Source organism: Doryrhamphus excisus, linkage group LG8 (genome assembly GCF_037039965.1).
Source record: "Doryrhamphus excisus strain RoL-2023G ecotype Guam linkage group LG8, RoL_Dexc_Guam_v1.1, whole genome shotgun sequence".
Lineage (NCBI taxonomy): Eukaryota > Metazoa > Chordata > Actinopteri > Syngnathiformes > Syngnathidae > Doryrhamphus > Doryrhamphus excisus.
In genome coordinates, this window is record NC_136364.1 from 7,616,907 (window position 1) to 7,643,254 (window position 26,348).

A 26,348-nucleotide genomic window follows, 5' to 3' on the forward strand; every position below is an offset into this window, starting at 1 on the left:
TCCGGTTTCCTCCCACATTCCAAAAACATGCTAGGTTAATTGTCCATAGGTATGAATGTGAGTGTGAATGGTTGTTTGTCTATATGTGCCCTGTGATTGGCTGGCCACCAGTCCAGGGTGTACCCCGCCTCTCGCCCGAAGACAGCTGGCATAGGCTCCAGCACCCCCGCGACCCTCGTGAGGAAAAAGCGGTAGAAAATGATTGAATGAATGAATGGTGGAAAAACATGGCCGCGGTCATGCAAAACTTGTCCATAAGCCAATGAGAATTTATCTAACAATGGGAAAGCATGTATTTCATGTATGCTAGCATGAGTTACAAAGCATTTTCACCGCTATCCACAATTGTCATGTACAGTCATGTAAAAAAAAAAACGAGACATGACACCCCATGTGGTGACTCTTCTACTCCTGAAGCGATGCACACAAAGGGATGCAAATGTGTCAAAACATGTTCCCCTACTGTGTTGCCTGTGCTATTGTTTTTAAGACAAACACACCTCATGGTGGCGCTGTTATTACACCCAGTCTGACTTGAAATTTCTCACATAACTACACAAAACACGCCCTGTAACATTAAGGTGTTTCCCTCACTTGCCACAATATTTGGTATACACCTTTAAGGTATTGAAAAGCACAAGTGTGTTAAATTTGAGCATGGTTAGTTGAAAAACATGGAAAAACACTTTGCAGGGACAAGGGCAGGACTGGGAAATGAATTGTTCATAAGTCATTGATAATTGGGCTAATAATGACAAAACCTTCAGAATATCTGTATTAAATGTATGCTAGAATGTATTACAAAGCATTTTAACCACTACCCACAGGGGGCACACATTCATTCATTCATTCATTTTCTACTGCTTATCCTCACAAGGGTCGTGAGAATGCTGGAGCCTATCCCAGCTGTCTTCGGTCAAGAGGCGGGGTACACCCTGGACTGGTGGCCAGCCAATTATTTTAAGAAATATTTTAATATTCATTAATTCGTTCATTTTCTAACAATTATCCTCACAAGGGTCGCGGGGGTGCTGGAGCCTATCCCAGCTGCCTTTGGGCGAGAGGCGGGGTACACCCTAGACTGGTCGCCAGTCAATCACAGGGCACATATAGACAAACAACCATTCACACTCACATTCATACCTATGGGCAATTTGGAGTCGCCAATTAACCTAGCATGTTTTTGGAATGTGGGAGGAAACCGGAGTACCCGGAGAAAACCCACGCATGCACGGGGAGAACATGCAAACTCCACACAGAGATAGCCGAGGGTGGGATTGAACTCAAATCTCCTAGCTGTGAGGTCTGCGCGCTAAACAATCGACCGCCGTTTGAAAAATGGTTGAAAAACATGGCCTCCATCAAGAAAAATGTCTTATTTACCTGGCAAAAAGTCATTGATCATTTGTCTTATGCAAATAACACTTTGAGGATACCTGTATCACAGGTATGCTATCTTTTTTTAAATTCATTTAAACCCCAACCCAGAGGGGGCGCCACTAATGCCATTTACCGTGACATTTAACTATACACCCCAAGCTGTAACGCCTCTACTCCTGAAGCGCTGCACAAAAAAGGCTGAAAATGTGTGAAAACATGCACCCAGACCCAGTTGCCTGTGCTATTACTTTTCAAACATATTCACCACATGGTGGCGCTGTTCTATGAAATCCTCACACCCACTGTAGCCTTAGGGTGTTTTGCTGAATCATCACCAAATTTGGTACGCTGCTTTAGGGGACTGACAAGCACACGTGTGCAACATTTGAGTGAGACTGGTTGAAAAACACGGCCGCCAGCGAGAAAATAAGTCATATCTGTTTTACATGCGGGCGGCACGGCGGCCCAGTGGTTAGCATGCAAACCTCACAGCTAGGAGACCAGGGTTCAATTCCACCCTCGGCCATCTCTGTGTGGAGTTTGCATGTTCTCCCCGTGCATGCGTGGGTTTTCTCCGGGTACTCCGGTTTCCTCCCACATTCCAAAAACATGCTAGGTTAATTGGCGACTCCGAATTGTCCATAGGTATGAATGTGAGTGTGAATGGTTGTTTGTCTATATGTGATAGACCCTGTGATTGGCTGGCCACCAGTCCAGGGTGTACCCCGCCTCTCGCCCGAAGACAGCTGGGATAGGCTCCAGCAACCCCGGCGACACTCGTGAGGAAAAGCGGTAGAAAATGAATGAATGAATGAATGTTTTACATGCGTGCTAGCATGCTTTCCAAAGCATTCGGACTACAAGAACATCCTATATCATCACAATGCTGCAGAACATCATCATGATGTTCCCGTGGCTTCATGGTAATGGTAATGTTAATGGTAATGGTTTTATTTCATTTGAACATGCATCAGATTTCAATTGAGTGCATCCCATAATCAGTTCCCAGTTCCACATGTCCAAAAGGAGTAGGAAGAAGCAAAGCTTATTAAATCCTACCCCTCCATCTGGTACTTTTACAATCAGTAATTGTTACATTTGTTCACTTCCTGCTTTCCATAATACAGTTTAAGGTTGTTTTTTTTTTTTAAATAATGTACCTCGTACCGAAGTATATGTTGATATGACCATACAATGACACAATGGGTACCATAGTAACTGTCAATGGTACCCATTCATAGCTTCATAGTAATACATATGTTCATAAGCACTTCCAGTCTATATTTCTAGCAAGGAGATAAAAAGGTTAAGTATAGAATTCATGTACGGTAGAAAAGCCATCATCATTTGCACATAAAGCAAAGACGGTGTGAGCTACTCACCCATGAAGTTGAGGTATCCTTCCCCACCCAGACCGTGAGTGAGGAGGCGGATCATCTTGTGCAGCTGCATGCCCCGATCGATGACAGCCGTCATGGGAGCCAGCGAGCTCATGTTGGTGTACATCTCCTTGTCCATCAGCCAGAACGCCAGCGTTTTGTCCCCAACCAGAGCCTGGAAAATGGAAAATGAATATGAAGATGGGGGAATCTAGTTGCAGTGGTATCATCAAAATACATCGTATTTCACTAAACAGAAAGCTGCAAACGTAACTGGAAAAAAGCTGTCATTCCATTCCAATTCAATCCATGTGTATTATTTGCACACATACATTACATTTGTGTTGAAAATGCTTTGGAAAACATGCCAGCATATATATATATATATATATATAATACTGACATCCTCAAGGTTTTATTATCAAAAGACCAATGCTCATATTGGTCTCATATTTGCTGAAACTGTTCTACTGCTGATTACTATTCATTCATTCATTTTCCACCGCTTTTTCCTCACGAGGGTCGCGGGGGTGCTGGAGCCTATCCCAGCTGTCTTCGGGTAAGAGGCGGGGTACACCAAAAATTAATATTGCAATAGTATAATATTAGCAAGAGTAAATTTTTAAGTATTACATATGTGTATGTAATATTATGAAAATATAATTAAACCAAAGATTGAATATAACAAAAAAGTCTTCATTTTATAAGAAAAAAGGCAAAATGTTCATTGATTAATTTTCTACCGCTTTTCCTCACGAGGGTCGTGGGGGTGCTGGAGCCTATCCCAGCTGTCTTTGGGCGAGAGGCGGGGTACACCCTGGACTGGTGGCCAGCCAATCACAGGGCACATATAGACAAACAACCATTCACACTCATATTCATACCTATGGACAATTTGGAGTCACCAATTAACCTAGCATGGTTTTGGAATGTTGGAGGAAACCGGAGTACCCGGAGAAAACCCACGCATGCACGGAGAGAACATGCAAACTCCACACAAAGATGGCAAGACAGAGATCAAAATAATAAAAAATGGCCGTTACCGAGAGGGCTGAGATTGAATGAGTTAATGTGATGTTCTTACCATATCTATTACAAAATATTTAAGTGTCAAAGTATCATTTATCACTATGCGGCCCGTGCTGGACAACGTGTGGTGTAGGGGTTGGGTGGTCTCTCCAATGTAGAGGTTATTACACTACTGACTACACTGCCCTGCATAATCAACATTGCCAATGTTAGTTTCTGAGGCACGGCCGTCTAGTGGTTAGCACGCAGACCTCACAGCTAGGAGACTAGGGTTCAATTCCACCCTCGGCCATCTCTGTGTGGAGTTTGCATGTTCTCCCCGTGTATGCGTGGGTTTTCTCTGGGTACTCCGGTTTCCTCCCACATTCCAAAAACATGCTAGGTTAATTGGCAACTCCAAATTGTCCATCGGTATGAATGTGAGTGTGAATGGTTGTTTGTCTATATGTGTCCTGTGATTGGCTGGCCACCAGTCCAGGGTGTACCCCGCCTCTCAGTAGTAGTCAGTAGTGTAATAACCTCTACATTGGAGAGACCACCCAACCCCTACACCACACGTTGTCCAGCACGGGCCGCAGTGATAAATGATACTTTGACACTTAAATATTTTTTAATAGATATGCTAAGAATATCCACATTAACTCATTCAGTAACGGCCATTTTTGTTTGTTTTGACACGGAATATTGTGTTCATGGGCTAAATAGACATGGTGTATACCAGGGGTCACCAACACCCATGCGCCCACGTGGACCACTGAAGGCGCCCACGAGGCATCTTCTAAAAATAGCACTGGTCACAAATTATCATTGTTATTTTGTGCTTTGGGTGGCACGGTGTCTAGTGGTTAGCACGCAGACCTCACAGCTAGGAGACCAGGGTTCAATTCCACCCTCGGCCATCTCTGTGTGGAGTTTGCATGTTCTCCCTGTGCATGCGTGGGTTTTCTCCGGGTACTTTGGTTTCCTCCCACATTCCAAAAACATGCTAGGTTAATTGGCGACTCCAAATTGTCTGTCTTGTCTTGTATGAACAATTCGGGATAGGCTCCAGCACCCCCCGCAACCCTCGTGAGTAAAAAGCGGTAGAAAATGAATGAATGAGTTTCTGAGGATTTTGCCCGAACCAGGCTTTGTGTAAGGTTGTGGAAAAATGTTTGGGCGCCCCCCAAGTTAGAACATTGACTGTACTGTATATCCTCTTGTTCAATGAGGATTTTGACTTTTGAATATAATGGTACTCCCGAGCACATACTGTTAAAAGCATGCAGCCAAACAAGCAACAAGAACACGCTGTAGAACTGAGAAAGCATCGGCATCAGCCACCTGAAGTGTCCTTCAAATCACAACTTCCCTTCTCATTTGGCTTTTTTTGTCTTTATGAAATACCTTACTGGAAAAGCTTCAGTTGATGCACTGCGGAAAAATAATGCCAACCTGGTCGTGACTTTCAGCGTAGGCGATGCTCTTCTCTCCATAACGCCTGTTGGTCAGCGTGTGGACGATGTTGCCAATGTTCCAGTCTTCGTCTTTCAGCTCCTTCAGGATCTGCACCACAACAAAGATGGCTTATTGGAAAAGAAAGGAAAAAAAAAACCCCCATAATGATAGATGAGCCTGAGAGGTCCATTTGGGGGCTCTGACTGATGTCCAAAGCCGGCGATTTCGGTTGCAGGCGGTATTTCTACCTTTCTGCTGTTGTCTCTGGGTTACACTTCCTTCTTGGATCAATCTGTGTTTTGACATCTCTATATCTGCCCTGTGACTTATGTCCACCCAATGAATGGCTTTAATGGACTTTTTAATAACTCCCCTGCAGCCCACGGGTGGGTGGGGAGGCAGGCGGCATCTCCCCAGCAGACATGGGCAAGGTCACATGCCTTTCATCCAAACGGAGGGATCTGACAATAAATCCCAGCGAGGAATCAATAAGGCTCCTGCCAGGGAGTCATTTTCCCAGGGGTCACCGGTCCCACACGATGCCGCCCCCGCGATCATCACGGCTAATAACCCTTCACGGTTAGCAACCAGCGAACAGGAGTGCGCTTTAAGCCACTTTCTGGTCTGAACCCTCGGTGATGGACACGGCAGGACGGGCCAGTGGGCGAAGGCTGAAGAAGCGTGCCGGGTGGAATTGGCCGTGACAGCTGAGTGGCAGGCGAGGAAACCTTTATATTACTCGACAGACAGAGAAGTAAATCCTCGGAGCAAAAGGGAGTAAATTGCGCCGATCGATACGTCGGCGATGAACTGACTGCTCCAACTAAATAGTGGCTCTTCTGCCGTTAATACAGATAACACTTCTTCACCTCAGCCTTCTGGGCACATATTACCCCGTGCAGGACACCTCAGCAGAACACTTTGTCTTCTGTAGACACTTCCTGTGTACTCAACATACGGACCAGCTTCCGACCTGCATGGACTTTCCGTAGCCTTGGGCCCGGAAAAACTCTTTAATTTAACCAAAAGTGGACTCTTTTGGAATTGTTCCCATCATCTTTTCACCGGCGGCACGACGGTCTAGTTAGTGCGCAGACCTCACAGCAAGGAGACCAGGCCATCTCTGTGTGGAGTTTGCATGTTCTCCCCGTGCATGCGTGGGTTTTCTCCGGGTACTCCGGTTTCCTCCCACATTCCAAAAACATGCTAGGTTAATTGGTGACTCCAAATTGTCCATAGGTATGAATGTGAGTGTGAATGGTTGTTTGTCTATATGTGCCCTGTGATTGGCTGGCCACCAGTCCAGGGTGTACCCCGCCTCTCGCCCTGAAGACAGCTGGGATAGGCTCCAGCACCCCCGCAACCCTTGTGAGGATAATTGGTAGAAAATGAATGAATTATTAAAAAAACAAACAAAAAAAACCTTAAACTGTATTATGGAAAGCAGGAAGTGAACAAATGTAACAGTTACTGATTGTAAAAGTACCAGATGGAGGGGTAGGATTTCATAAGCTTTGCTTCTTCCTACTCCTTTTGGACATGTGGAACTGGGAACTGATTATGCACTCAATTGTAATCTGATGCATGTTCAAATGAAATTAAACCATTACCAAAAATCGATGGTACGCCTATATGTGCCCTGTGGTTGGCTGGCGACCAGTCCAGGGTGTACCCCGCCTCTCGCCCAAAGACAGCTGGGATAGGCTCCAGCACCCCCGTGACCCTCATGAGGAAAAAGCGGTAGAAAATGAAAGAATGAATGAATCTTTTCACCGTTTCTGTGTGGTCTAAAGATATAAAAATAATATTGTGAGCTGCATGTGAAGCACATTGTTATTATTATTGTTATGAACGCTGTTGCGATGCTATTGTGGCACCTGCTGTGCTGAAAAGTAGGAAAATATGGCTGTTACCAGATAATCCTTGTCAAATGTAGTTTTTCAACAACGGAAAAAGGTAAATATGGATTCATGATCAATTCAGCATGACTTGAAGTGTGACAAAATCAAGGTAAAGATGTTTCTATTGTCTTCTTACAAGCTTCCACTCTCACTCTTTACATCCAAATCATTCCCGCTCACTGCAACCGCACTGATGCTGTGGGAGCAATTAATCCGCGAGCGGCGCCGTCCAAGCGCAGACAAGAGCGACCCGCCTGACGACCGCAGGCTCGACCACGTCGGGCCTCGACCGGCCCGAGCCTCCTGGCGCCGCCGACACTCCACTTCATCAACGGTAATGAGCAGCGCAACAAATCTTACTTTACAAGCCCGCTGTCAGCAGCCAGCCAGCCAGAGCGCTCCGATTAATTAGGCAGAGCCGGAAATAAAATGTAAAAAAAAAAGAGAGCGAAATCAAGTGCAGCTTCAAGGGTCATTACAGCGACCTTCAGTGGGGGCGACCATCAGCAGGTGCGGAGGAGGACTCGTTTGATGGCAGCTGTGGGGGGAAATAACGCAAACCTCACATGCATTTGCTAATAAACATCAAACAAGGGTCGGGAATTAGTTGTTTGGTGTTTTATTTCTCACAGCGTCTCATTTGTTTGGCGTGCCCAACAGAATTAGGCTTCTGGTTTAGTGAATTTTTAGTAACAAAGACATATTTTTAACAACACACGGTGACAATCCTCAGAATTAGATGTGTATGTTCAGTACAAAGGTATACCCACTGCCAACACAGTACACAGGAAACAAGGTAACAACAGGACTACTAGCTTGCTACTACTTCAGAGCTTCTACTAATCGTTTAAATACTGTGCTACTTGCGAGTCTGTGAGGAAAAAATGGTAACTCCTCCTTTGGCAGGAGCCAATCATGAGCTATATAAGGAACTCACGACACAGGAGGTCATTAGTCAATATAACAGTCTGACTGACAGTGTCATCTGTTGGACAGGAAATTCTCCGCTACCTCATAAAGGCCTCAAGAACCCCTCTGTTCAATAAATTTCACCTCCCATTACGTGTTTGTTCATCTCTAATTATTAGAGACTATAAGACTCACACACCAGAAGAAGGTGAATAAAATGTATTGTAAACATGTCAGACAGAATAGAGTCACAAACTCCGAATTCTGGGCAAAAATGTCTCTTCTAATGTCCTCCCGCAACCTCCCGACGAGAAAAAGAGGGATTTTGCGTCTGGAGCTCACAGCTTTATGGTGGTATCTCCCAGATGGGCGGGGTGTGAGCTATCATAGTTTGCAACATTCCACTGTGAGTTTGTGTGAGAGTCACTTGCACCGCTGATCTTAGGGGTGCTTTTGTGGTCACCTGGCAACAATGTTTTCAGATTTGACCTATTTTTTACCTCCTAACGGCCAGTACTTTTCATATCAGTCAGCTGATTATGTGAAGAGTTGATAAAACAGTATTAACCTACACATCTTAGATAGAAAGCTATAATCATCACACAGCAACTGAACTCCCAAAATGTAGCTAAGAATACAGTACCAACAGAAGTTTAAAACATAAATTTAGCTATTTTAACTAAATAAAACATTATTCCCATCTGACCATTGATTGGCCAATGGATGGCAACATTTTGGTTTGGAATCTATATAATTTGATATAATTTGCTCTTTCAAAGTATATTTTAAAAGCTTTTTGTCAAATGTAAGATGGCAAAAATATCAGAAACCTACATACACAACCTGACAGATGGCATTGTGGTTAAGATCATTGGAGTGCGGTCATAGAATATGACACCAAAGCTCTTTAAGAGTATGCTTTACAAGCTTTTGCTGAAATCTGAGCTGGTAAATATGTCAGAATACAAAACTAGCATACAGTACATATGTGTTCTATACTTCCCTATATTGACTCTATACAACACATATTCAGCAGATTACATTTTGGTTTGATATTTGAGTTACTTCATGTAATATTTAATGAAAAGTCTTTAAAAGTATACTTTAGAAGTCTTTTTTTTTATAAATCGAAGATGTCAGAATAGGAAAATAAACAACATATTCAAATCCAGCAAATATGGTTTACCATATTTGAGTTATATTCATCCATCCGTCCATTTTCTATGCCGCTTATCCTGACGGGGATATGCTGGAGCCTATCCCAGCTGACTTTGGGCTAATGGCAGTTGAATTAAATCATATAATATAATAAGTGGTGTTATATGTCACCAAAATTTTCCAATCAAGTCCTCTCTTTATCTTCATGTTCTTTACTGTACAACCTTTGGTTCATGCTCGTGTGAACGCTAAGACAACCACCAAAATTTTTATATTTTTTTTTAACAATTTTGTCCAGTACAGAACACGTTGTTCCTGAAAATGAAACATTTGGCGAGTGTTTGTATTCTGATTTACACCAAAATCTAATGGATTCCTCCATTTGGTATTTGTGCAATCCAGCAAACAAACCAACAAAACAACATCAAAGCAATTCTTTTTGCTTCGGTTTCCATAGCAACATCCTCTTTCATCGGTCCCCAGTCCTCCTGTTTTGTTTTACTTTTAACAATTGTATAAAGTGGATGGACATCTTCCTGCATGAAACGACGGAGGCCCAGGAGGGTCATTATCCCATATAAATCCAGGGTGGTGAAGCAGCAGAGGAGGTCAAAAGAAAGCATGGCGCCGCATAAACAAGACGCAGCACATCCTCGCCGCTCGCAGCCTGAATTCTGATGAGTCCGTCTAATTGAAAGGCCGTTCCACTGTGATGGACACAGCAAAGAGTATGCAGCAGAAAGAGACAGAGCTGTGTCCACTGATATTTTCATTCAATTATAATAAATGGGGTGAAAGAAAAGAAGAAGAACGGGGACGATTGACTCGGAGGTCAGAGCTCCCGTTTCTAATTCCAGCTGCAAGCGGCTGTAATTGTAAAGAGTACATCTCCATCCACTGTCGCTGCAGGGAAAGGCGCTCGTTCCAGTCGCCATTAGGAGCGACAGCATCTTACGCTCATAATCACGTTGGATCGCCCCCCCGCACCCTCAAAAAAAGCAAGCGTCTTATCAGCTCCTATTATGAGGATATCTTCATTTTCCACAGCCTGTTGGGCCTCACACAGCCGCTAAATGACTCACATCAAATGAGTCACGCCGAGGACGGAACGCAGCGTGCGGCCGCGCTCGCGGAAGCAGAGATTCACCCAACGTGGTGTCTAGAAATAAACCGCTCTTCATGGCTTTTTTTTTCTTCTCATCCAACCTGTCTTGCCTGATAGCTGAGCTTTGAAATCTGTGAAAAAATTGTCCCTGGGTTGAGTTTAAAAAAATATTATATTTACCGTATTTTCCGCATTATAAGGTTCACTTAAAAGCTTTAATTTGAATTTCTGTTCTCAATCAGAAATCACTCCACACTCTTTATTGCTCTCTGGTTCTACCATATCTTACTTATTGTGTGGAAATATGGGCTAATAACTATGAAAGCAATCTTCACTGGCTAAATGTACTGCAAAAAAGGTCAGTAAGGATAATTCATAATGCCGCCTACAGAGAACATACTAAGAGAACATACTTCTAAAATCACAAATACTTCAACTTGCTGATATAGTTCATCGTCAAACAGCTAAAATAATGCATAAGGCTAAAAATAACCAATTAGCTAAAAATGTCATCCAATACTTCTCTACAAGAGAGGAGAAATATGATCTCAGGGAAGAACTAAATTTGCAACACTTCTATGCTAGGACTACGTTAAAAAGCCATAGCATTTCAGTATGTGGAATCAAACTATGGAATGGATTGAGTAAGACCATCAAACAATGCACAACGATGAGCCAATTCAAGAAACAATACAAGCAGTTGATGTTTGCTAAATACAAGGATGAAGAGTCTTGAACCAGTCATGATGTGCTATACATATCACTATATTGACACTTACTATGGTACCCATTATGTCATTGGATGCTCATATCACCCGGTACGAGGTGCATTATTAAAAAAACAACAACCTTAAACTGTATTATGGAAAGCAGGAAGTAAACAAATGTAACAGTTACTGATTGTAAAAGTACCAGATAGAGGGGTAGGATTTAATAAGCTTTGCTTCTTCCTACTCCTTTTGGACATGTGAAACTGTGAACTGATTATGTGATGCATTCAATTGTAATCTGATGCATGTTCAAATGAAATTAAACCATTACCATTACCAAAAATCTATGGTACGCCTATATGTGCCCTGTGATTGGCTGGCGACCAGTCAAGGGTGTACCCCGCCTCTTGTCCGAAGACAGCTGGGATAGGCTCCAGCAACCCTTGCGACCCTCGTGAGGATAAGCGGTAGAAAATGAATGAATGAATAAATGAATGAATCAACGGTACGCCTGATGTGTGTATTGTGTTCCCTGTAAAATGTTGTCGTGCTAATTTGGTAAGACCATTGGACGATTTCCTGCTGACACAGGGATGTAATATGTACGCCGGCAGCGATAAGCCAATCAGAGAACAGGACGTAATACATACAGTACGTACACTTAACCTCCGCCGTGCCTGCGGGGTTGCAAAACAACATTGCGCCCATCTCTCATCTTTAGTTTTGTCATTGCATGGTGACCTTTCAGAAAGGCGCATGTAAACAATAGATACACATAATTGCATTTTAAACTATTAAAAATGTAAGTCATATTTACAAAAAAGATGCATTTTAATGTTGTGCACTAGAGCCGCATTATTTCTCCAAGTCATACGATCCCGGGGAACTCCCAAGTTTAACCCCGCGGGTGTTTCTTGAGCACCGGTAAAAGAAGGAGCGAGGAAGGTCAGGCCTGCATGTGACTCTCTCGCTCTCCATCTTCAGCATGCCGAGTAACAGCCACCGCTGTGAGCGACCGTCTTGATGAACGATGCGTACACTTGCACAACCGTGCCCTACCCGAGAAGCACAATCAACCGCAGCATGCGCTATCAAGGTCACATGTGGCTTATTTTTTTTGACTTTAGTGAAGTTTGAACCCATTCTTCTTGAAAAGCAGAGTACAGTGGGGGGTCTGATTGCTCGACCGTGGCTAAGTCGGAAACATCTTCTCTGGCGGATCTACACCAGATCTATTTTTGATCAAAGCAAACTAAAACGCATCACAATATGACATCGCTCTCCTCTATGATTGGTCGCAGGAACACAAAGAGGAAGAAGGTCTGAAGCGCTATCTTGTCAAAAACCATTGGGAGCAAACTAAAAAAGCCATGTGACCATCTTCATCATCTGCTAATGTTTTTCCCTTCATGGTGGGCCATTAAGCACTTGAGGGCTGAAGAGGTGAGCTAAAGGGTGCTTCAATGCTTGTTGTTGAAGTTGTTTTGGTGCCGAGAATTTGCCATCCAGGGTGAACGAGCGCTCTGTGATGGTGAATGGGCACCCCTGACAATTTTATTTGACAACTTTATAAATGACTGGTTGTTGGGATCAGCCATTTCAGTTAAATATATCATATAGCAGACCAAGACAATGATAGATTATAGGATCTACAGAAAGAAATAATTATTTCAACAAAAGTAGACAGGTGCCTAAATTTGGGCACCCCAACAAAAAAATTTGTAGATCCTCCTTTTGCAGGAATAAATGCTTCCTATAGCTTTCAATGAGGGTCTAGATTCTGGTTGAAGGTATTTGTGACCATTCTTCTTTCCAAAACATCTCCACTTGAGTCAGGTTTGATGGTTTCCAAACATGGACAGCCTGCTTTAAATCAGATTTTCAGTAATATTTAGGTCTGAGGACGGAGATGGCCATTCCGGAATGTTGTACTTGTTCCTCTCGAATCCTAGTAGAATTAGAGCAGTGTTTAGGGTCATTGTCTTGTTGGAATTATCCAGCCCCGGCACAACTTCAACTGTCACTGATTCTTGAACACTGTTGGCAAGAATCTGCTGATACTAACTGAAATCCATGCCACCTTCAACTTGAACTTGAAGATCACCAGTACCTGCACTGGTCACACAGCACCACAGAATGATGGCACCACCACCAAATGTTACTTTGGGTAGCAAGTGTTTGTTTTGGAATGCTGTGTTCGTCATCCGCAGTGCATACTGTCCCTTGTTATGTCCAAATAACATTTTGGTTTCATCAGTCCACAGCACCTTATTCCAAAATGAAGCTGGCTTGTCCAAATGTGCTTTAGCATTCCTCAAGCCACTCTGTTTTTGGCATGTGTGCAGAAAAGGCGTCTCCTGAATGACTCTCCCAGAATAGCGGAATAGTTGAACGATGCACAGTGACACCATCTGCACCAAGATCATGTTGTAGGTCTTTGGAGCTGGTCTGTAGGTTGAGTTGGACTGTTCTCACCATCCTTCGCCTCTGCTTGCATGAGATTTTTCTTGGCCTGCTACTCCGGGCCTTAACTAGGACTGTGCTTGTGGTCTTCCATTTCCCCACTATGCTCCTCAGAGTGGAACCTGACAGCTGAAATCTCTGACCTAGCTAACAATCTCTGCTTTTAGGTCATTTGACAATTGTTTTGAGGCTACCATGGTGCTACTCTTCTGAGAAGATGCAAAGTATGCAACAACTTGCAATTGGCCACCTTAAATACACTTTCTCATGATTGGCCAAGGGTCAGTGAGCTTACCAAACAAATGTTGTGTTCCAATAATTAGTGCTAAAGGTGTTCTAATCAATAAAAGAACAAGGGTGCTCCAATTTAGGCACCGACCTACGTTTGTTTAAATAATTATTGTACTTTCTATAAATCCTATAAACGTCATTCCATTTCTCATCTATCACTGTATTAGTCTGCTATAAGATATATTTAACTGAAATGGCTGATCCCAACAACCAACCAACCAATTTACAAAGACAAATCAGGAAAATTATCAGGGGTGCCCAAACTTTTTCATACCACTGTAAATATTAATTTTACATTTCACTACTGGAAGGGATAATATCACTTGTTGATTTTTTGGGGACCGAGCAGATTCTAGACACGTTCTTGCAGTATAGGGCCTTAAAACCACATTTTGCAGTAAAAACCAGCAGAGTACACCTGCCTTTCGAGGATCTTTGTACTGTATCCTGTAAAAATCCTCTTGCCATATACTTTACTAGAGGATCTTTGACTTGTATTTTTGCAGTCCGTCCTTGAAACAGCAACGCCCTCCTGTCTTTGTCTTGCATTTTAAAGTTTTGGTCCTTGAAACCAGCAGATTCCTCCTGTGACATACTTGTAAAGGATCTTTGACAAAAATGTTTGTAGTGGGTCCTTAAAGATAGCAGAGTGTTCCTGTCATATAGAGAATCTTTGGCTACCATTGTTGCAGTATGTCCTTGAAAGGAGCAGAACCGTCCTGTCTTATAGAGGATCTTTGTCTTGCTTTTTACAGTTTTGGTCATTAAAAGCAGCAGATTCCTCCTGTCACTTGTAGAGGATCTTTGACTAGTACTTTAGTAGTAGGTCCTTCAAAAGTGCTAAGCTCTCTTTGAAAAGGTGCCTCAAAATAAATTCCTGTATCTGCACCTTTGTCCAGATTTTCACCAAACATACCAGGACTTCTTTGTTGATACACGTACCACCGTTCTAAAATTACTATTCATTTTTCTATGACTGATATTATTATTATACATCTACAATGGACTAAATGGGTTAGTGGCTATTCAAGTGTTCAGCCAAAGAAAGCCTGGCCTGGCTCTACGAAATGTCCTAAGACCGTTGTGGTCCCAGCACGTATTCTGAAAGATGTATTCATTGGTCCACCACACAGGAAGTAGCATCAATTAGCCATTGAAGAGAAAGGTCACCATGAATGAGCGGGTCAGTTGCTTTTATTTTCACAATAACAACGCCCCATTTATTCATATGTCTTTGTTGGAGGGGATAAATAATGACCTTCTTGTTCTGTCGAGAGGACGGGTTAAGGATGGGGGGAAAAGGAAAGAATGAGTGCTGGCTTCATATGAACAAAAAGAACAAAAGGGTTTGTTGATTTGGATGAAAGCGTGTTGCCAGCTCCAACTTTCATCCATTCGTACGACAACAAGGCAGGAAAACAAGAACATGTGTGACCCGTGTGACCCTCTCTGTGGGCAGAATGGACATACTGTATCGTCTTTGTCGTGGAACTGTGCACGTCTTCAATTAAAACAAAGCAACAGCCCTTTTTCAATGACATACTTGAAGGTAAAAATTGCTCCTGAAGGGACATTTCCAGGTTGCTATGGAGGCGGAAGTTAAGTTAAGTCATATTTTCACTGTGCTGTGGCCATTTAGACGTACAGCAGAGGTGTACAAACCTTTTCTACCAAGGAAGTCCACACTGGAAATCATCATCATTTAACATTTTTATGGATGTTTTTTGTAAAAAGGCTGAATAAAACAAACATTATATTGAAAGACAAAGCTTTGTTATATTATTAGTTGGAGCGTCTTTCCTTTACATTTTGAGTTTTTACTCAATTTTTCCAGTTTCTGATGGATTTTTGGTTTAATTTTGTTTCTTCACTGTGTCACAGGCCAATAAAAAAATAAGTTGCGGGTCACAAAAGGCCCTCGGGCACCTTGACACCCCTGATATACAGTAATCATTAATCAGAAGGTTGTAAACAGTTTTTATCTGCTCTAATATGCGTTATTTACACCTATTATGTCTACTATATTGGCTAATAGGAGTGTAAAGGTGACTATAGGGGTATTATTTCATGTCTCTAATAATGTTCATAAGCTTATTTAGATAGTTGTAAACAGTTTTATCGTCTCTAATATGCGTTATTTACTCCTATTATGTCTACCATATTGGATAATAGGAGTGTAAAGGTGACTATAGGGGTGTTATTTCATGTCTAGAGGGCTCTAATCATGTTCAAAAGCATATTTAGAAGGTTGTAAACATCTTTTCTCTGTGCTCTGATATGTCTTACTTTTATTATGTCTACTATCTTGGGTAATAGGAGTGTAAAGGTGACTATAGGGGTGTTATTTCATGTCTAGAGGGCTCTAATCATGTTCAAAAGCGTATTTAGAAGGTTGTAAACATCTTTTCTCTGTGCTCTGATATGTCTTACTTCTATTATGTCTATTATATTGGGTAATAGGCGTGTAAAGGTGACTGTAGGGGTGTTATTTCATGTCCAGAGACCTCCAATAGTGCTCAAAAGTGTATTAAGTGTATTAAAGAGCTTTTCTTTGTTCTAATTGTGAAAAAAATTCAATTTCTAGATTAGAAATCCTAGTTAACCGAAGACTTATCATGGTGGGTCTGGGAGCAATGAACCGTGATAAACGAGGGCTTACTTTATTGCAAATGTCTTCCTTACCGGTGTTCTTTTGCATTGTATCACCATTGCTCACCCTGTTCCTTTTATGAGGCACATCATTTTTGAGAAAGGCTGTGGAAAATGCATCCTCCTTTGATTTCTTGCATATTTTTGTCTTTGTGTGTTAACCAAATCTCATGTGAGCGCTTTGATCGTCACCTCATCATTAGTGGAAAAAGAGCAAAAGCGGCATAGCGGATGTAACAATACAAAACACAGACAGTTCAGATTAGATCATGCTGGGGTAAAAGCTGAAAGACGGTGAATTTGGAGTTGGATTGTTGACTGGAGGAGCAATATTGAAAAAGACACGGTGTACCTACACATACCACTGTGCAGCATACTATGTTATGTGTACTACAATATTTGACAAAAAAAACATTCACGTTTCAGACATTCATGCTTGCATCTGCAAAAGGCAGGCTTGATAAGAATAATGATGGACATGAAGGACAAAAATGGCTACAACCAAACGAGCAATTACAGGAGGAAGTGCATCAGCGTACCTGAATCCATTTGTCAGGAATGGCCATGGCGAGGCGGTAATCAAAGCCAAGCCCTCCCTCCTCCACTCCCCTGCAGAGGGCGGGCATCCCTGACACGTCCTGTGGAAAACTGTGGTTAACTTCTTTTTCCGCTTGGAAAAAGTCATGAAGACTCTTATATGTCATTACGTGGTTACGTCATACAGCAAATCCCCGCTTTGTTCAGCGGTTACGTTCCGACCAAGATCCAGTCACATGCTAGCCCACAGGTGTCAAAGCCAAGGCCCGGGGGCCAGATGTGGCCCGTCACATAATTTTATGGGGCCTGCCGAAGCCTTGGAATAACGTGTGTCAATCACGCACATCACCTTTTTCCTTTGACGTGGATGTATTCTTTCTTTTTGTTCTTCTAAGCCAGGGCTGTTCAAAATGCGGCCCACTGTTTTCTTTTTTTTATGGCACATTGTAAAAATATCAGCTCACAAGAAAACTACAACTAAATACAAAACAGTAAAAAGCAGTAATTTTACAGAAATAAAGTAAAAAATATCAAGCGTACAGAGTCATCTTTTTGAGTCAGAAATATTTTAGTAGCATAAGGTTCAAAAGTTAAAAAAACAATTTCTGCTGTTTTTTTGTTCCACTATTTTTAAAATATAAAAGCCGGCCACACATTGGACACTCCCGCCTTAGTGTGTAATGTGACTGTGCTTAACAAGCATGACATGCCATGGACTACAGCGTGATGTGTTAACGACACCGATGAATACTTAAGGAAGCAATGAAGCCTAATGATGAAGCGTCCTTGGCTAATAGCAGCTGCGGGCGGTGTCATTGCAAAGGAGGACTTTTACCTCCGCAATGGTGATGCAGTCGGGGTAGAGGGTGTGCAGGATGTGATTGGCCAACATCAGGTACACCAGAGAGTCTTCATCCACGTGGAGGCCAAAGTACTCGCTGTAGTCCCCGGAGAAGCCGGTTCCTTCCCAGGAAAAAAACATTTTTAGCCAGTAAAAAAGGTCCCAAACTGGGCCTAACCCTAACGTTCATCAGCAGCGGATGTGAGAACATTCTACTATGCACTCTACAGTACCAAAATGATTTTTTAAAAATCTTAATATTATGAGATTATTCTCATTTCTTCTGTTTTTTGAAAGAAAATATTTTCAGCTATTTCAACTTTATCCTTGTAATATTTTTACTTTATTGCCAAAATGTTATAAATTTTACTCAACCTAATTTTCCAAAAATTACAACTTTTTAAAATATTTTTTCTGTAATATTTTTATTCTATAGTATTAAAATGGCATTTGTTTTTTTACTTAATTGTATGAGTTTATTCTATTCTCATTGGAATATGACTTTTGATATTTTGACTTCATTCATAAGAAACAGCAGCTGGTATTTTCCCCATTTCTGCCGTCATTTGTGAAAGAAAATATTTTTCAGCTATTTCAATGTTTTTCTTGTAATATTTTGACTTTATGGCCAAAATGTTATAAATTTTACTCAACCTAATTTTCCAAAAATTACAACTTTTAAAAATATTTTTTCTGTAATATTTTAATTCTATGGTATTAAAATGGCATTTGTTTTTTTTATTTAATTGTATGAGTTTATTCTAATCTCATTGGAATATGACTTTTGATATTTTGACTTTATTCATAAGAAACAGAAGCTGTTATTTTCCCCATTTCTGCCGTCATTTGTGAAAGAAAATATTTTTCAGCTATTTCAACGTTTTTCTTGTAATATTTTGACTTTATTGCCATAATGTTATAACTTTTTCCCCAACCTAATTTTCTAGGTTTCTCCTAATATTACGACTTAAAAACAATAAACTATTTTTTCTTTAACATTTCAACTATATGTTACTAAAATGATTTCTCACATAATTTTACAAATTTATTCTCAGAAAATAGCAAAATTTTTCTTGTTAAAATTCTTACTTTATTCTGACAAAATTACAGTTTTTTTTTACATTTCTGCTGTTGGCTTTCTTTTTATTACTTTCAAGTATTACAACTTTTGTAAATTTTGATCTTTATTCCCATGTTTATGAGTTTATTCTCATAACTTTTCACCCAACCTCATTTTCCAAAAATTTAATTTGACTTAATTTGTGGTATTGTTTGTTTCTCCTCATATTAAATGTCCCCACTAAGGGAGGAATAAAGGTATAAAGGCATCTATCTATATATCTAAAGGTATATAAATTTCAAGTTTATGCAACTAAAACTTTATTTTTTCTCACTCATAATATTATGATGTTATTCTCCTTTTTCACCCTGAATATTTTGCCTTTTTTTTGGTAAAATTCTAGCTCATTGTTGCATTTTGGATTATATTTGATTATATTATTAGAATGTGCCACAGGCCAATAAATAAACAGCCACGGGCCCCAAATAGGCCGTGGGCCACACTTTGAACCCCCCCGAGTGGTAGCTGTTTTGAATCCTACCTATTCCGTGATGATGGTACAGCATGGACGTGACGCCGTCGAATCGGAAGCCGTCAAACTTGTACTCCTCCATCCACCAGCGCAGGTTGGATAGCAGGAAGCGCATCACTTCCCAGCTAACAGGAACACACACACAGCCAAGGTCAGAAGCAGCAGCAGGAGCTCTGAATTATTCACACGGCTCATCATTGCACTTTGAACAGTAGAAATGAATTTGCAGCGCTGCAGGACATTCAGGTATTGATGACCAAAGTGTGTTGATATCGTACGCAGCGTGGAGGCGGGAGGCGGCGGATGGCGTTTTCATCAACCGACGTTCAGCTTTTCCTTGCTTGTCCATCAGAGCGACGGCGTGACCGCCGGTCAGCGTCGAGCACGGTGCCGAACAGAGAGGATTGGGCGCCCCACTCGGGTAAACAAACACCATGTGTGGGGTGGTGAAGGCGGGGGGAGGGGGGGATTCTATTTACTTTGCCGCGTGTTCTTAAACGCCTGACGAGCCAACAAGAAGCGCCGACACGCTACCACAAATGGAGGAGCGCTGCCTGAGCAAGAGTCGTGTGGATTGGTGGGGGGGGATACACAAGCTGCCCCCACTCCCAACCAGATGCAGATATGCTGAAGATTGTCATATCGATTTTTCAACCTAAATTAAAAAAAAAATCCAACTTTATTCATTCATTCATTCATTTTCTACCGCTTTTTCCTCACGAGTGTCGCGGGGGTGATGGAGCCTATCCTAGCTGTTTTTGGGCAAGAGGCGGGGTACACCCTGGACTGGTGGCCAGCCAATCACAGGGCACATATAGACAAACAACCATTCACACTCACATTCATACCTATGGACAATTTGGAGTCGCCAATTAACCTAGCATGTTTTTGGAATGTGGGAGGAAACCGGAGTACCCGGGGAAAACCACGGGGACAACATGCAAACTCCACACAGAAATGGCCAAGGGTGGAATTGAACCCTGGTCCTCCTAGCTGTGAGGTCTGGCGCTAACCACTCAACCGCCGTGCCGCCTCCAACTTTATTTTTACACTTAAAAATTTTACTTCTTAACGCTAAGTTACAACATTTTTTTTAGAATATTCTTGTTAAATTACAGCCTTTAAAAAATTCCCAAATATTTCACTATTTTGGAAAAATCTTGGAAAATTTTTGGAAAAAAAATTTTAGAAGCCAAACATTGTGAATGTTGAATCCCGCCTATTTTTGGACCACAACGTTTGTGGGTGTTGCAGAATGAATCCAGCGTGCAAGTGTGAAGAAATGGATGGAAAGCCAGTATTTACAATGGACGCACTTCCAGCAGCGATATTAAGTGCCCCCCCCCCAAAAGCATGTTTTTCCGTCACCGCTGCCTGCTTTAGCAATAGAGGCCAGTGTTGTTTACAATTTGCTTGTGCATTAAAACAGCGCAGACTGAGCGATGACTTCATTGAGCGCGTATCTGCTGCGGGACCGCCACATCCGACTATGCAGCCTGTAATTGGGCTTGATGATGAATGGCGTCGTGGCTCCTAATGTGGCAGGACGCTTCCATGGCGGGGCCTGCTAGCTCTGCCTGACTATTATCTCCATCCCAGAGGATGCAATGTCGGAGTCTTTGTTGGCCGTGCGCAGCGGAGTGGAGGACGTAATCTATTTATCACAAGGTCTATGCGACCACCCGGCCTCGCCGCCACTGTCGGATCACGCCGAGTCCCCTCGTGCTCCTCCTCCAGGGAAGGAGGAAGCGCTGATGCAACATTTGGCTTCACACCTGTCAACTCACGCTGGGGTTGGACATCTCTGAGGATGAGGCTGCACATAAAAAAATAAAAAAAAAGCAGCAGGACTGGTTAAAACCTGCCCTCAGTCGTATATTTGAGGAGCGAGCGAGGGATTATTAAAAGCAAGAGCTGTTAAGTGTGGGGATGGATGTGGCAGTTTGAGACGTTATTGGAGTTCTGCCCGAGTCTGATGCCGGGCCTCTTGGCTGCTGCTGCTGCAACAGCTTTTTTGACATGATGAAATAGGCCCTAATCGAATACAAAATGTCAAACTGCTTCCTCGCCGCCGCTGCAGCGTCACGGCCCGGGAAAGTAAATCTGCGCCTAAATAGAGGTTGAGGAGGGTCAAGTGAGAAAGTAAGCAAAGCTACTTTTCGAACATTCGTAGCAGCACAAAGCAGCGCTGACTCGCCCCGCTGCGGCCTTGATATACACTTTTACTCCCCCAACATCAAACTGTAATCTACAGGAAACAGGGACTTTATTCCACTTGAAAAATGCGTGCTTACAACAAATGTGCTCCTTGGAATTCCTTCACGGGGAGTCACCAATAACTTGTCAGTATGTGATCGGTCAGGTCAAATGGCAGCATTCATGTACCGCTTTGTCTGTCTATATGCGTCACTCATCCTGCTGTTTCTCCTCCAGCATTGGCATTTCACACTCCAATAGTAGAAATTAGAAGTGGATGCTCACACATTTGTGAGTCGGAAAATTTGGGTAAAAAAAAACAACAAAAAAAACCAAAAATCATTTACTTGTTTTTTTTTTCCTGAAGGAAATTATTTTCAAAATCATTTTCTTTTTTTTCTACATTTTTGTCTAAAGCCATAGTATGACGCACATTTACCTTTCAGAATTAATGACCCCTCCCTGTGCATGCGTGGGTTTTCTCCGGGTACTCCGGTTTCCTCCCACATTCCAAAAACATGCTAGGTTAATTGGCCACTCCAAATTGTCCATAGGTATGAATGTGAGTGTGAATGGTTGTTTGTCTATATGTGCCCTGTGATTGGCTGGCCACCAGTCCAGGGTGTGCCCCGCCTCTCGCCTGAAGACAGCTGGGATAGGCTCCAGCACCCCCGCGACCCTTAGGAGGATAAGCGGTAGAAAATGAATGAATGAATGAATGAATGACCCTGCAAGTTTGCAGATTTTTGGTCCAAAAAATAATGATTCCAAAGTTTTTTCCTTTAAAAAATTCATTAAAAATGCATTTAATAAATATTTTTGTACATTTTCTCTAAAGCCATGCTATGAATGGCATTGAGTACGTATTTATATAGGCTCCACATTAGCATATCTTTGGTTTAAAAAAAGATTTACAACTTTTTTTCCTTTAAAAAAAAAATTTCTTTTTTAATGTCTTTTTTTTTTACCTCTGAAGCCAACAATTAAAAAAAATGCTTCCCTTTGTAAATTGTAAAATTTTTCTTTATAATAGTTTATTATTATTTTTAAATTATTTTTCTTTTCCCTTTTTGGTCAATTTTTTTAAGTTCCTTTAAAAGAAGTTTTGAATTAATTGAATTGTTTTGTTTTTCCTGTCAAGCCATTTGCTGTCAAACACTTTATGACTGTAGATTCCCGCATATTTAGAACAGATTTGCATACTTGCATATTTCTACCCCCCCAATTTATTTATCTCCGAGAATAGGCTCTTTTGCCGTAGAAAGCCATCTGATTCAGCATCAAGTGGGTGCTAATTCTACAGATGTGACAATGCAGGAGAAATGGAGAGCATGTAGCTGTGGGTGCACCGGTGTTCAAATGGGTACGTGTAGATGTTTTTATGCTTCACTTGAGGAGTCATGAAGTGTGAGATTGCAAGTCGGGCAGTGAGCCTCGTCACTTGAAAGGACAGGAAGTCTGTTATGATGTGCATTCCAGCCGTATTGTCCTGAGTACTTCCTACCCCTTCTGTGGTAGCGTAACAAAAAAACAAACAAACACAGAAAGCCAAAGAAAAAGCACTTAGACGCTTGAGTTGTCCTAGTTTAGAAGAGACAGCTTAAGGCAGCTTTGGAGGTGGATTTTTGGGCTCATTTTGGTTTCCACTGTGGAGACGGCATATTTATGAGCTAGCAAGCGGAGTCGCCAGTGGAATAACACGCTTCCCTTCAGCTCATCTTCATGCTCGGTTGCGCCTTATCAGGTTTTATTTCCGCCCTGCAGACAAACATGACTGCGACCCCCGTTTAATGCGCTGTGCCCGAGGTCGCGGGCGGACGGAGGAGGTGGGGAAGATTTTACACCACGGGGTCAAGCTGTCACCAAGGCAGAGGGAAGGTTGTGAGAAAGCTGCAGGTCAGATGAGCGCATGATGATGAATGATGCAAAGGACAAATAGTGATGTCTTTTCATGCATTTTAAGGATCAACCTATTCACTGTTTAAGGTGATATGTGCTGTTACCTTCATCATTATTGCTAAGCAGGGCGAACAGACCACAGCAGGTACTGTCTGGCTGTTATTTCATGTCTACAGGTCTCAATAATGCTAAAAACATATTTAAAAGGTCCTAAACAGGCTTTATAAGCAATAATATGTCTTATTTTCTCTTATTATGTCTACTATAATGGGTGACAGGAGTGTAAAGATGAACATAGGGGTGTTATTTCATGTCTAGAGGGCTCTAATAATGTTAAAAACATATTTAGAAGGTCCTCAACAGGCTTTATATGCAAAGCTATGTCTTATTTTCTCTTATTATGTCTACTATATCAGGTGACCGGAGTGTAAAGATGACCATAGGGGTGTTATTTTATGTCTAGAGGGCTCTAATAATATTAAAAACATATTTCGAAGGTCTTAAACAGGCTTTATAAGCAATAATATGTCTTATTTTCTCTTATTATGTCTACTATACTGGGTGACAGGAGTGTAAAGGTGACTATAGGGGTGTCATTTCATGTCGAGAGGGCTCTAATAATGTTAAAAACATATTTAGAAGGTCCTCAACAGGCTTTATATGCAAAGGTATGTCTTATTTTCTCTTATTATGTCTACTATATCAGGTGACCGGAGTGTAAAGATGACCATAGGGGTGTTATTTTATGTCTAGAGGGCTCTAATAATATTAAAAACATATTTTGAAGGTCTTAAACAGGCTTTATAAGCAATAATATGTCTTATTTTCTCTTATTATGTCTACTATAATGGGTGACAGGGGTGCAAAGATGATTATAGGGGTCTTATTTGGTGTCTAGAGGGCTCTAATAATGTTAAACCTTGTATGTAGAAGGTTGTAAATGGGGTTTCCAAGCTCTAACTATGAACATATTCTATTTATAAATGAGGAATCTGAACAGCTGTGGGGTCTGGAACCAATGAATTAACAGTGATAAATGCGGGATTAGTGCATACTTAAAGGGCTGGCTGAATACTGAATGAAGTTACAATCTGACGTTGATCCAAATAGAATTGTTTGCAAAGTTCTCCAATGTTCTGTGCTGTTTTTTTTTAAAAAAAACATATCAATCCTTCTCAATAGCTAAAAAAAAAAGTGTGGTGCGACTGAAGCAGAGAAAAAAAGTTGTGTTTGCTGGCCGCTGACAGAATTACGTGGTCATATGTTGCACCACATTGTCAAACAGACAGGCAGGCAGTCTGCTGGGAGCCCCCCATCCCCTCCTGTCTTGGTGGGCTTTGGTGCTGCTATTTGGTTCTGCCTGGCTCTCGCTAAGCATCCCGGGAAAAATATCTTTTGTCGCTTAAGAGACAAAATGTGATAGGATGGTTTCCCTTTTGCTAGCGCCTACGGGGAGCACGTGGCAGCCTTTCAGGTTCATGCAGCCAACACTTAGAAATACATAATGTAGATCCACTTCGCTTTAACCCAACATCTGAAGAAACGAACACTTACGTTCGGAACTCTTCCCTGGGTTCAGTTTTTGTTTTCCATTCAGGTTTGACTTTAGGAAAACATTTTCCTCCATCTAACTCCGTTATTTGGCAGGATAGCTAAAGGTTCTGTTGGAGATCTGTAGCAGATCTAAAGATTGGAATATTCATTGATTTTCTACCGCTTTTTCCTCACGAGGGTCGCGGGGGTGCTGGAGCCTATCCCAGCTGTCATCGGGCGAGAGGCGGGGTACACCCTGGACTGGTGGCCAGCCAATCACAGGGCACATATAGACAAACAACCATTCACACTCACATTCATACCTATGGACAATTTGGAGTCGCCAATTAACCTAGCATGTTTTTGGAATGTGGGAGGAAACCCGGAAAACCCACACATGCACGGGGAGAATTGCACGGAATTGAACCCTGGTCTCCTAGCTGTGAGGTCTGCGCGCTAACCACTTGACCGCCGTGTCGCCCAGATTGGAATATAGAAAATGTAAATATTAAGGTGCTTGGGCCCATTTTAGGTCCAGTAAGGATCAAACTGCAAAGCATAAAACTGCTTAGTTGTTGCTACAGCGTTAATGATTTAAATGCTACCACGTAATTCTCCAACAGGATGCAAGGGGATCTCATGGTTAGCATGTCAGCCATACAGACAGGTAAATCTCCAATAAATGCCATATTTCTAAATTAATTGCACATTGCTTTCGTCGTATGCACCTGTCTTATTCCAGTGGGAAGGCCAAGTAAGTGTTCCCAAACCACGGAAGAGGCTTTTCAAGCTCTGTCTTCTCCTTGTCACGATCGCTCACCAAAGGCTAAACTCGATATGTTAACCGAGTAGACGAGCGATGCCATAAACACTTCCGGCCCGTCATTCAATGCACACCGTATGGGAAGCACTAAGAAATCCGCCGGGTGTCCGTGTACACTCCTAATAAGGAGTTTGGAAAAAGTCCTTTGGAGTAATCAAAGCATCTGCTTCAAGCTGATGTTTACGGCGCAAGTGTTTGAGTTACACCCATTACGCCAGTTGCTTCATGTAACAGCAGCAGAAGACGATCACCCCGTGTACAGATCATTAAGAAGTCTGAGAGGCGTAAAAAAAAAAAAAAAACACGTACAGCACAATAATTATTCCTTTGTTCTGCGGCGCAGCATGGGAACGCGGTGAGGAGTTAAAAGCTTACATTTCAAAAGCCTGGCGGTGGGCCTTCTTCCCGTATCTCGCCAATCCACCGGTAGATTGAAGTCAAACCATTCCGGGGAGGTGGTCGGATTACAAGTTCCTTAGAAACTCTCTCATCTGGAGCGCCCTGACCCAATGGAAG

The 26,348-nt window shown here is 42.0% G+C and overlaps 1 protein-coding gene across 1 annotated transcript in view; it reads right to left on the reverse strand.

Moving 5' to 3' along the window:
* Nucleotides 1–26,348, reverse strand: part of gbe1b (glucan (1,4-alpha-), branching enzyme 1b) — a 90,033-nt gene that overhangs the window by 29,646 nt on the left and 34,039 nt on the right. Inside the window, exons 8-12 of the mRNA XM_058079408.2 lie at nucleotides 19,391–19,506; nucleotides 17,784–17,911; nucleotides 16,951–17,049; nucleotides 5,223–5,333; nucleotides 2,763–2,934 (exon numbers count right to left, since the gene is read on the reverse strand). Coding sequence (XP_057935391.2) covers nucleotides 2,763–2,934; nucleotides 5,223–5,333; nucleotides 16,951–17,049; nucleotides 17,784–17,911; nucleotides 19,391–19,506 — 626 coding nt within the window. The remainder of the gene's footprint in view (nucleotides 1–2,762; nucleotides 2,935–5,222; nucleotides 5,334–16,950; nucleotides 17,050–17,783; nucleotides 17,912–19,390; nucleotides 19,507–26,348) is intronic.